Raw genomic sequence first — 12,394 nt, 5'->3', positions numbered from 1 at the left:
ATGAAGAAACTTAATGAAATTAGCACCCTCTTTGGGATAGATGCATGTACAATAATCTATGATCAAAACAATCCTCAAGCAGAGGTTTGGCCATCAGATTCCGGAGTCAAAAGTGTGTTATTTAGGTTTGGAAGTTTGCCTGAATTTGCACGAAGCAAAAAGATGGTGGATCAAGAGGCCTTCTTAAGGGAAAGTATAGAGAAAGCCTGTGATCAGTGGAAGAAACAAAGGGAGGTAACTAGAAAGAAGGAAATGGTCAATATAGTTGATCATTACATTCGTAGTGGAGAATTTAATAGCAATTTAATGAGCAATGATGATCTCAATGACTTCTCATCTTTTATTCATGATAATTATCTGAAAGAAATCGATCGAAAAATGAAAGGAATGCAAATTGAAACCCAAGAGCCGGTGAGAAATGGAGGTGATGTTATGAATGGAACAGAGGAACGTGAAATTATCGGTCATGCCCAAGGTTTGGTGAGCGCAGGTGAAGATCATATAGGAAATATGGGTCAAAGAGAACCTAGACAGTGAATGACCAAAGACTGAAATTATCTTGGTGGTAATACTGATGAGCGCTTCTTAGGAGGCAACCCAATTTCCTTGTCCTTTAATGTTTATTATTTGTGTCAAAAAAAGTTTACTATTTTCGCAATTTTCATGATGTATTAATAATTTTGAAATTTAGCAAATAAAAAATAAAAATACAAATTCTGCTTACAGCTAGCTTAACAAATTTAGAATCAAAATTTTCCAAAACTTTTTATGTTTTGAATTGCTAAGCAAAACAACATGTTCACTTAGGGAATAAGTTATTTTTCTTTTTCTTATTTTTTAATATAATAAGGAGATATAGGCAGAGGACGGGGGCGAAGATTGCTTTGTCCCCTGATGTCTAGATGTTCTTCGCCTTATCAAAAAAAAATCATCGTGCTTTGGTTTATGACTTTATCCCTAAGCGAAACAACATGCTCACTTGGCAAAATTACACTTAAAACAGAACAAAAAGTATCTTAAAACAGATGTGCCGATATATTAATTAATCTAGGATGTAATTTGAGTTATGAGTCATGTTCGACTCAAGTTTGTGCGGTGTTAGCAGCTGATATGTATGGGGTCTCTACCCCGCATTTGTTTTCTATGTAATTATTCTTATTCTCTTGAGCCTTTAGGCCCTCATTATTACCAAAAAAAGACAATTTAGGAGAACCATTTGACAATAACCAGTCAATTTCTTGACTAATTAGGGATATAAGGATGACTTGTTAATTGGGATAGAGTTTAAGAGTGTTAGAATAAGAACATAGGGAGTTAGATCCCGATATTGATCAATACACATTTTCACTTGATTTTATTTGCAAAAATCACTAGTTAAAAGTACTGCATTACCATACATATTCATTCACCAAGATCTGTATTCAAATGCTCCACATAAGTCATAGTACAATTTAAGGTTAGGTGAATCTTCAAACAAAAGTTAGACCGAATTCCATTCAAAAAATTTGTCAATCATTTCAACCATAGCAACTTCATAGCATCAGATACAAGCTAACCAGTGTACGATGTGATTAGATTAGCGTTAGCAACAAGACAGGTGTGTAATATCGTATATACATTGCTTGCTAAAAGAATACAAAAATCATATGCTTATTATGTACATACATGAGATCTTCTATTGAGTTTCAATGGACGTGACTATACTGACCGTTTCTTTTGAAGCTCGTTGTTGAATTTGCAATAGAAACAGTAAAGAAGAAACCTTGATTTTCATTGGCCACCGAAAAAGTAGATAATTGCTTGCACTATACTGTTTAATGTCATGAAAACTTGGAGACTCACAACATTCTGTTTGCTTCAATATTCAAAGCTTTCCCCTGTCAAAGAGTAAAAGAGGAGTTATGTTGTTATATTATCTATAACTTTTGGTACAAGTAATGCATCTTAATGTTCCAATATTGTTGTGGAGGGGTGGGGCAGGGCGAGGGGAGCCAAGGTTACTTACTGCATTCTATGGCAAATAGAGACGATATGTAAAAAGGAATATGTAACTATTTAGTGCCGACACTTCATATTGAATATTGAAGGTGTGCTCAATATCCAACACGTGTTGGCGACACCATTACATTTAATTATACCATTTTCTCAAATTGTTAGTTACCAGTGTCGTGTTCGTTGTCCGTGTTTTAAAGGTATTTAATGAATGAAACATCCTGTATGACATATTTCTTGAAATGGAATGTACCAGACACCAAGATAGGAAAAGCCAAGGGAACAAAAATCAAGCTAAAAGTGGAGTTACATACAAGGGCATATATAAGTGAGAGAGAGAGAGAGAGAGAGAGAGAGAGAGACCTCATTTTGTGTGCCATTTTCAGAGGGGAACCAGTGCATGAGAACACCCAGATTCATGACAGCCGGTATCAATTTAAACAAAAGTGGCGTAGTGACCTGTAAATCATTAATTATATGGTTAAAATAATAGGAATGAAGGAAAGAATGGACCAAACTCTGATTGAAACTTACCAGACTGAGAGCAGTTGTCCCTAGAAGGAGAAGATACATTTTCCCCTAAAATGTTGTAATCAATGGTTAGTTTCAATCACTGAGAAAAGTGAGTAAAAGAGGGGAAAACGGAAAAATAGCATAAATAAATCAAAATCACTGAGAAAAGGAATGGAGAAGAATGGAAAAAGGCAAGAAATTTAACGAGCAAGTAGGTCATGAATAATCGTCCGTTCGCTTATTTTTCCAGCTGGTAAGTAAAACAATCAGTTATGGGAAATTAATGTAACATCCAAGAAATAGTGTGATCTTTTCATACTGTGCATGCACATAAATCACCTACTGAAAATTACTTGATAACAATTTACGAAGGCAGCCATACAAAAATCAACAGAAATTACAAAATCTAAGCAGCATGAAAATCTTTTAATGTCAAATTAATGGAGCAGAGAGGGAAAGGAAGAGAGTAAAAACCTCAACAAGATGAAGATTTGAAGCACGACTCAGCAGAACAAAAGCAAATTCTCCAATTTGTGCAAGTGAGATACCAACCTAAGTTATAATGGAGACAGGTATTGAGTGTTAAACGTATGAAAGGCAGTAAAGTTAACCAATATATATAATCCAACAAGCTGCTCATATACTTACAATAAATGCTGTCTTAAGACTATACCCAAAGGCCTTTGTAACTATAGCAACAACAGCAGTCTTGACAACAATAACCAAAATAACAGATGCAAGCAAGATATCCACATGGTTCCAAAGGAACTGCACATGTATAAGCATTCCAATACTTGAGAGGAAGAGAGCTGCAAATAGGTTACGAATTGGTTCCACCTACAGTATATAAACATAAATGTATTTCGTTAGGTGGAAATCATCTAATCTTATTACAAGCAAAATATAGTTAATACTTCAGAAGCACTAAATCATCCAAAACACATTATTAATACTTTTTTCACAAGTGGCAAAAATTTAATGGAGTGAAAAGGAAGTACAACAAGGAAGATGATAAGGAATCTTTCAAAACGACTAAAGCGGCCTTATCCATCTTTATATTTAACATACCAACTCCCTTAAAGAAGTTATAAGCAGAATATTGAAAAGAATCCAAGAGACATTTTACAAGCAAATCATAACAGGTTGCTATAAAATAATAAACAAAGAATAAGCCTATTATATAAACAAACGGTTAACTGAAAATTAATAGTTAATAATTAATCAATATCACATAAATAGCAAAACAAAAGAGTAATATTAAACTTGAAGTGTGTATCTAGTCATTCCATGATAAATGTGTATTAAGACATCAGAATATTGAAAATCATTAGATAAGCCCCGTGTACAAGCATAGTAAGTCTGATACAAGTTGAAAGTCATCCACCACGAACAATACCTGGTCCAAAGTATGCTGAGCAAAGTCTGTTGTAGAAATCATAACACCTGCCATAAATGAACCCAGCTCAAGACTAAGACCAAGTTTATCACTGCACTGGAAAGAGATTTTAAAACGTTAACAAAATGTGCATCATCACAAATAATTAACTACAATAAACTCATTAAGACCCATGTTACACAAGACAATTTAGTTCTAAATCACTTTTCTGCAACAAAAAAAAAGGATGGACTGCTCTGCCCAGACCTCTACATATACTAGAAAAGTTCTTTTCAAATAACAAAAGTAACAAGATCATTGAGTTCTAAATAACTTTTTCTTAAAAAAGCAGGATGGACTACCCCTACCCAAACCTATATACATATACTAAAAATATCTTTTCAAATACCAAAAGTACCCTACAAAACAAAGTGCAATATGGAATTGAAGACAGATATTAAGAAGAATGTACAACTTCTATGAATAAAAGATGCTAGGAAATGCTAAAAGATTCACGAACGGCAATCAACAAAAGTATTCTTACCCATGCAGATAACAAGCAGAAAGCAACAGCAGCTAGCTGATAAAGTTCATTTGTCTGGAGCATGGAAAGAAAGAAAAATTGATTCATGAACTGCCAATATTGTAATAAGTTGCTAGTTAATCAATATGCTTTAGCCTAACCTGAGATGAGAGCCGCATCATGAGTTTCAGAAAGCGAGGAACAAACGACCAAGACAGTATTGATGTAGCAGTGAGATACAAGGACAACACTAGCAACCTGAAGTTAAAAACTGTCAGAATGCAATATAATATCTTGTATTAATATCTTCATATTATATTGTATTAGAGTATCTTAGTTTACCTCCTAGGATTAGTTTCTTAGCTTAGAGTATCTTAGATAATCAATCTCTTAAGGTTAGTTTCCATATTGCTTATTATTATTATTATGATTTGTTTTTTTGATTTCCCTATTTATTTGGGATTACGAGTTTATGTATCTCTATAAATAGGGGTTGGTGTTTAGTCTTTTGTATCAACTCCATATCAAGTTATTATCAATCGTATTTCTTCTTATTCTTCTCTTTCTTTTATCTAAATTCATAACTTCAACACTGTATCAAAGCCTAGTTCGATCCAGGGACTTATCTCAATGGCAATACTCACACACAGGTATATCATTATATTCCAACAAAAACAAATTAGATCCTATCCCAATGGCAATATATCAAATTTATGGTAATAATACTTGGAACTCTTCTCGCACAAAAATACTAAACTTTATAAAACCCTACATTTCATTAAAACTAGTGAAATAGTGCCCATATAAATTTCATTGAAACTGGTGTTCATTCTCATCGAATAAAATCCAACATGATAGATACATCATGTTTCCAAGTGCTGGTCTCTAATGCTAACGTGCACGCTACTACGCTAGTGTCAGAGTTTACCCACAAACTACAGCCCCACCAACAGGTATGTTTTATCCAGTTTAGAAGGAAAATCTCAATATATCTTGGTATATTTCATGTTGTTTAAGCCTAAAAATCAAACTTGCAGTGTTTCTAACGTTTTGAGTTAATGTACTAAAGTCAGTTTAAACAAAGACATCAGGTAGGTAAGGTGTACCGTTAAATTCTAGTCAGCATGCATGAAAGCAGATTGCAAGAGAGATGTAAAGGACGATCTTGCAGGGTATAATGAATAGAAATGTAGTCAGGTACTGGTGGAAGAACAGAAAGGGAGGTGGTAAAATATGATTTGCACAAGAAAGTTCATGGGTGTAGTATACAAGTTAATATATCATTATAATGTGATGTAACGCAGCTTGGTTACTAATGTACTATGTTACCACTACTTTTGCGCTGAATTATTAATGAAGTGCTTTTCTTTTTCAAAAGGAAAAAAAGAATAAATGAAAGCAGAAAGTTGTACAAGTAATATAACATTACAAGATCAATTGTTTTGCATAAACTGAACAAATTTTTTATTTATCATTAAGAAAAATTGATTTTATGAATTCACAAGAAGAAAAAAATTGAAGATAGAAAGTCCATATAGATAGACTTACAGTTTACCCATTGAAATAATTCCTTGTAAAAGACCACTGTTACCGCCCAAGACTGGGAGCAAAGCAAATAGTAGACCCACTGCACAATCCTGATATAAAGGAGGCAGAAGAAAGAATGATATACAAGTTGAGATGAAAACTTCAGAGTACATTACTTCATTAAATTGTTAACAAGTTAAGTTTAATCTTTAAAACTCAACAGGAAATATACCTGAAAAATAAGAGTGCCAATTGTAACTTGAACATGAAGAGCATTATTACTATTCCGTTCCACCAAAAACTTCACCACCTGTAAGAATGTGAAAGTAAATAATGAATCATTTTTGGAATTTGATGCACTATCAAGCAATAACAATACATGTTGTAAGTTTCAGGAAATGGGGTGAAGGCATACCACTGCTGTTGATGACATCGACAGAAAGGAACCAACAAAAACACCCTCAGACAGTTTTCCTCCACATAACTGCAAAGCAAATTTCCAATAAAACTAAGTATTCACTACAACACAATTGTACTGAAGACCATGTCAGCCAAAGTCAGCACCATACCATGGCAAGAATTCCACAAAGGAACATGAATATTACAATTTGAAGCAACCCTCCAAGAACAGCAACAGGCCCCACAGCTTTTAACTGAATGGATAAAAATTCAAAAACAGTTTCTTGTTAACAAATAGAAAAGAATTGCCGATCTGCATCCACAAATATGTGTACTGGTAAAAGAAAATTTGGCAAGTCAGGAATAGAAAACCTTTGCCAAGGAAAACTCCAGCCCCAAAGCAAAGAGAAGAAACACTACTCCAAATTGAGCAACAGTTTCAACCTGTATAAAAACATAAGAAAAAAATGGTTAACAAGATTGAGTAACATGAGAATCAGTACAGCTTATATATAATACTTATGTTACCCAAATTCCAAACCTACATACATCTTAGAGGTTAAAAGTTGAAGTGAACCACTAGCAGATAAGTAAGAAATATTATCTCTTTACCTATGTAAGAGTAAGACCCTCATGAAAAAAATTCTTGTCAGGTTTTATAAAAGCTAATTCAAATTACAAGAAGCATTAATCACTTTTTAACAACATTACCCCTAATTAAATTTCACAAAAATACCCCTAATTAAATTAGGAGAATGAAAAGACTATTTATTTCTTTTCATAAATGAAGGATAATTTTGGAAAGAGAATGCACATTGTTGACAAATTTAATGCAAAAACAATTTTTCTTAATTCTTATGCATTGGTCAAAAGGGTCTTACATATAGGGACATAGGTAGTACAAAATTTCTAATAAATGGAGAACCATTTAATGGCAGTGGAAACTTATGATAATCATTATAAATGGTACTCAAATGGACAACGGAGGAATCTAAATTTCAAGATATTGGTCAATGTTGTATATTATAAAATGTAGACTTCAACAACTGTGGTAAGTGAGGCAACAAATGTTTATAGAGGAGAAATCAGATTAGGCACTCTGAAAATGTACCACAGCTTGCTTCAACCAAAAAATGACAGTGGATCACTCAAAACAACATACCTGTACCATTTCACTGATGAATTTCAAACCCCCTGGTCCAATTAGTGAGCCTGCAAGAAGATATCCCACAATAACCTACATGTATGAAAGAAAAAAAAATAGATGTAAGCCAACTTCTGTATGGGTCACTTATCACTCCGGACTCCGGTCAAAACAAATAGATGTTGCATGAAGGAATATTAACAACTACAGACCGGTTGGCCCAAACAGGAAAAGACAATTCCACCGATGGCTGCAGAAACTATGATGACCACCAAATCTGATATTAGCCTGCATGAATGTGAAATTATTAAATTGTTTATTAAACCTTATGGTATAAAATAAATAGCACAGACTGCAACAACACAAAATTCAAAACTACAAAATTGATACATTAACATCTAACAACAGAAATTATCCCAGATATAGAACACATTGTCCAAGTTTAAAGCAATTTGTAACACAATTCATTATTATTATTTAATTTGTCAGCCAAGCTGATTAAGAATTTCCTGAATAGTAATTACAAAGTTAAAAATAAAAAATAGATATCAACCTCAAATCCACTTGAAGCACAGGATATTTGGATTTCTTGTTTGACATCACAAAGACATTGTCCTGCCATACAATAGCATAAACAAGTCAGAAGGTTCAAACGTGAAAAGGAGTATTTAACATTATAGTGGAGAACGGCCCTAAAGACTTCAGATCAATTTTAAGCACACCTTTTTGTCAATCAAAGTTGTTACATCATCAGAATCTTCATTTTCCAGAGAGAACACATCTTGAAACTGAAATGATCTTGTGGCACTAATGAAAATAATCATACAAAAATAATTAATCATGGCATATGAATAAAGTAACATCTGAAATCAATTGTAAGTAGTAATCAAGAAACTACATCAAGCTACATATGACCATACTTTCCCTCACGGGTATCATTTCTCTTAGCTTTATCATGAGTAATTTTAGCTACAGTCTCTAATACTGCCTGCAAAAGAAGACCAGAATGTCAAAACTCATTTTTGCCTTTCAAAAATAAGGAGAATGGTGTTTATATGCAAATCCGCTTAACTAGGGAAAAATGGTAAGTGTTAGATTATATCATAGCATACTCAACATATCTTAGACTAATTCTAGACTACCTTGTTTTATTATTTGTTCCCATGTTTTGATTAGGATTAGTAGTCTTATTGTATTATACTTGTACTGAACCCAATTACTAGTATAAATAGGACATCAATATAATCTTATTATTTTAAGCATTGCTTCACCCTCTCTTCCTTTTCCCTACAATATAATTCCAATAAAAAGAAGCCGAGAAGTAGTAGTTTATCCCACAATAGAAATATGATGGCTATAACAAGAAAAAAGTAGCTCAAAAATCATTATCAGAATTATGCGTACATCCAATATACTAGAGGAGGAGAAAATAGCATAAGAAACTTATTTAGCATTATAGATAGTAAAAAATAAATCTGATGATTCTTCAATTGAAGTGAAGAAGATATTTAAACAATAGATTAAGATTTGAGGTGTGTGTTGGGGGATGAGGGGAAAATCCCAAACACAGATTCATTTTATTTACGATGTATTATTATACGAATTTGAAATTGACAGGAATGAAGTCCAGGAATCATTTGAAATTTTAAACAACAATGAAACACTAGCTTGTTTGCAATGGAAATAAGAACTCCAACACCACTATTCAAAATAAGAGTATCAGACATACCTGCTGATCAGCTACACTGCTATTGAAGCTGTTTTTATCAGGTTCTGTTAAAGAAGGAAACAATCAATGAGAATAGTTGCCAAACTAAATTAAACAAACATACAAGCAAAATGGTTTACTTTTAAAACAGTGACAAATGAATCAAGAGTTTCATTTCACAAGCAAACTCTGAATATAAACTAACAGCTTAAAACATAAGAGAAGAAGAGAGTAACATTTAGCATGTTAGAATCGCGATCCAACTCGTAGGATCGGACGATTCAGTAATGTCATTTAGACTATTATATAAAAAGGGAAAGGTTATTGGGGTAAAGGACAGATTATATTCATGCCATACCAATACATTCATCCATGATATATCCTTATCCATAAATAGAAAGGTATTACTTCATAAGCCCTTTATGATTAAATGTAAGGCACTGAGAGAGCAACATCAAATTCTTATGCATCTCTCAAGTCTCAACACTAATTTAAGCTAAAAACATGTCTCGCAAGTATCAACCTGTAAAGCACATCTCTCCTACATGACTTATTGCTAAATTCAAAAAGATGGCGAAGTACAATCCATCAGATCTCGATTCAATTAGTAATTCAAGTTCAACTAAGAGAACTATAGCACCACGCGACTCCATTATCAATAAGCAGTGGAGAACAATTAAATCTACCTACAATCAAACTTCCTTTGCATATGCTCATCCACCTCTTCCATTATATGCTCCATTCCAAGTCTACAACTTCAGTCATAATGTTACCAAGCAACTAAAAGCTAACTTGAAGGTTCTCATGTGCACCATATTTTCTTTCATGAAAACACACCCTCTCCCAATAAGTCAAAGAAACCCAAACTTCACCGCTTTAAAGTAAAGGGAGCACTAAAGAGTGTAAAGCGTTGGATTATAACCATTGATTATCTTGGAAATAAATAAATAGGGTGATTATGGTTGTACTATCATGTAAATATAGTAAATAGGGTAATACTAATCTCTTTATTTATTGTGATTGTATGTAGGGTTGGAATGGATAGGATACTATAGTACTCGATGGGTAGGATATGGGTGGTCACCACTTTCAGACAACAGATCTTAGCAAGCTTCAATACTTATCGAGGATAGAGATCACACCACCCAAGGATGGTAAATTTATCATAGGAAATATGCAATGACTATTTTAAAGGATTCATATTTTATGAATGCTAAATCCGACACACTCCTATGAATCCTAATGTCAAATTTCTCATAGGACAAAGACATTGACCATTATTGGGTTGTCAGATATTCAGAAACTGATTGAGTAGGCTCTCCTACAAAAAAAAAAAAAGAGATCTACTTCCAAGAATTATATATTCATTGGGGAAACCTTATGCCCTGTAAAAGTAAAAAGCAAAAAGTTGCCGCAGGATTAAATGTAGAAGCATTATATCAAGCCATGACATCGGCTACGTGTGAGCTCATCTGACTCATATAGTTACTTCATTATGTCTAGTATTTAATGTGAGGACTAAGCATGGTAAGATACATTGTCCTTTCATTAGAGAGAGAACATTATATGGAAACATTGCCACTAATTTTGCTAGTTCAAATGATCGATGAAAAGTTTTTACACTAAACCATTAGGATGTCTATATATATATATTACAATTTACAAACCTAATGCATGTGTGACCTATATGCTCCAGTCAGGGGGAGAGTGCTACAAATAATGTGAATACTGTAATCATGAACGCGCTTACACAGTATCATGTAAATATAGTAAATAAGATAACAGTAATAGCTGTATGTATCCATATATGTATATATCAAAGCTCCGTTGTAGAACACACATAAACTTATTCACACGTCTTCTCATTTTTTCTCTTATGCAATCAACTACAAAACTAAATTGAGTTCCTCCAGTTTCAAATATAGGAAAAAATGTATTTTACCATATACATGTACCGTTTTGCTTATATTTAAGACCAAATAAAGTATTTTCTTAAAAGGCAAATGCTAACAAGTGCCCCCGGGCACTCTTTAAGACCTTAAATAGTAAATTTTTATAGAATTTTTATGGAAATTTGTAAAGTCAACGCATTGGAAATTGTAGTATTTAACTTTTTGAATAAAAAGTTTCTTTAAATGGAATGTTTAAAGAGTATCCCGAGGGGCACTCGTTAGCGAGACCCTTCTTAAAAGGTTACCAAAGTGGAGTCTAAGTGTCAGTGTCATGTTCTATATCTGTGTCTATACTTCATAGTCCATTTTCCATTGCATATTTCAATCCAACAAAAGCAAAATATATAATACTCAAGAACTACCCATCTAAGCTAAACCATTGCATCAAGCTATTTTCTCATTTAGCAATAAAAAAAGTAACAAACTTTACCTACCCAATGAAACTACCATCTCAAAAACGTAAAATGCAAAATTAGAAGATGAAAAGAAAAAGAAAAACCTTCAGGTTGATCATTCTCAGAAAACTCCTTCTCAAGAACACGATCGAACATCTTAGCCAAAGTACCATCATTAGATTCAGGTGCAGATGAATTAAGCATATTACCATAAAACCTATCACGAGTTTCCTTATCGGATCTACCAGGAGAACAAACCCTAGCACAGATCACGATGTAGATTACAATGCAAAACCAGAACTCAAACACACTCCATTTGTTTTTCGCCATTGTTGTGTGAGTTTGAGTTTAGGGTTGAATTGGGGAATTTGATTTTGAGAAAAACATGGAAATAATGATTGAAATTGAAAATGAAGATAGTGAAAATGGAATTGGTCTTTGGATTTCAGGTTCTTCTGTTTCTGCTTATGGCGCTTCTAGTTAGTTGTTGTTGTTGTGTTGTGTGTGGAGTTTGGAAAAATTGTATTTTTTATTCATCATAGGCATAAGAAGAAAAATACTTTGGGGGCTTTTCTGTAATTTAATATTCTTTTTCTCTAGAAAAATAAAGTGAAAATCTATTTTTTTTTGTTTGCAATGTTGACAATGAGGATCGAACTTATAACTTGATGCATACTACTCAAAACCAAATCTAGCGGCTTAAAATCTATTGATTTTAGCTTATGAAAAAAAGTGAAAATATATTTTGAACTCTCACAAATTTATGAGACGGTTTAATCTTTAACAATAATAAACTCAAATTAGTCTCCGGGTGCGTTTGATTCGTAAAACAGCAAGAACTTAACAGAACAGTAGATGACATAACA

General features: G+C 33.2%; 2 protein-coding genes across 2 annotated transcripts; one reads left to right on the top strand and one right to left on the bottom strand.

Moving 5' to 3' along the window:
- Positions 1 to 537, top strand: LOC123904855 (agamous-like MADS-box protein AGL80). The gene has a single exon (XM_045954461.1). It carries the CDS (start codon positions 1 to 3, stop codon positions 535 to 537), a length of 537 nt encoding a protein of 178 aa, XP_045810417.1.
- An 879-nt stretch (positions 538 to 1,416) lies between these two features.
- Positions 1,417 to 12,074, bottom strand: LOC123911476 (K(+) efflux antiporter 5). Its single transcript, XM_045962898.1, has 20 exons — positions 11,633 to 12,074; positions 9,203 to 9,246; positions 8,394 to 8,461; positions 8,196 to 8,280; positions 8,027 to 8,088; positions 7,686 to 7,761; positions 7,492 to 7,566; positions 6,702 to 6,773; positions 6,500 to 6,583; positions 6,346 to 6,414; positions 6,163 to 6,240; positions 5,952 to 6,040; positions 4,565 to 4,661; positions 4,425 to 4,478; positions 3,902 to 3,997; positions 3,154 to 3,342; positions 2,980 to 3,057; positions 2,527 to 2,571; positions 2,356 to 2,451; positions 1,417 to 1,877 (listed from the first exon to the last, which is right to left on the bottom strand). Exons 1-20 carry the CDS (start codon positions 11,856 to 11,858, stop codon positions 1,839 to 1,841), a joined length of 1,722 nt encoding a protein of 573 aa, XP_045818854.1. The 5' UTR covers positions 11,859 to 12,074; the 3' UTR covers positions 1,417 to 1,838.
- Positions 12,075 to 12,394: the final 320 nt, after the last annotated feature.

Source organism: Trifolium pratense, linkage group LG2 (genome assembly GCF_020283565.1).
Source record: "Trifolium pratense cultivar HEN17-A07 linkage group LG2, ARS_RC_1.1, whole genome shotgun sequence".
Taxonomy (NCBI): Eukaryota; Viridiplantae; Streptophyta; class Magnoliopsida; order Fabales; family Fabaceae; genus Trifolium; species Trifolium pratense.
This window is presented reverse-complemented; position numbering and strand designations above follow the sequence as displayed.

Excerpts from the sequence above, each read along its gene's own strand:
- LOC123904855 (XM_045954461.1), top strand. The coding sequence starts at position 1 with ATGAAGAAACTTAATGAAATTAGCACCCTCTTTGGGATAGATGCATGT.
- LOC123911476 (XM_045962898.1), bottom strand. The coding sequence starts at position 11,858 with ATGGCGAAAAACAAATGGAGTGTGTTTGAGTTCTGGTTTTGCATTGTA. Across the intron at positions 8,281-8,393 it reads AATGATACCCGTGAGGGAAA|TGCCACAAGATCATTTCAGT; the intron begins GTATGGTCATAT and ends TATTTTCATTAG. Across the intron at positions 3,343-3,901 it reads CTCAGCATACTTTGGACCAG|GTGGAACCAATTCGTAACCT; the intron begins GTATTGTTCGTG and ends TATATACTGTAG.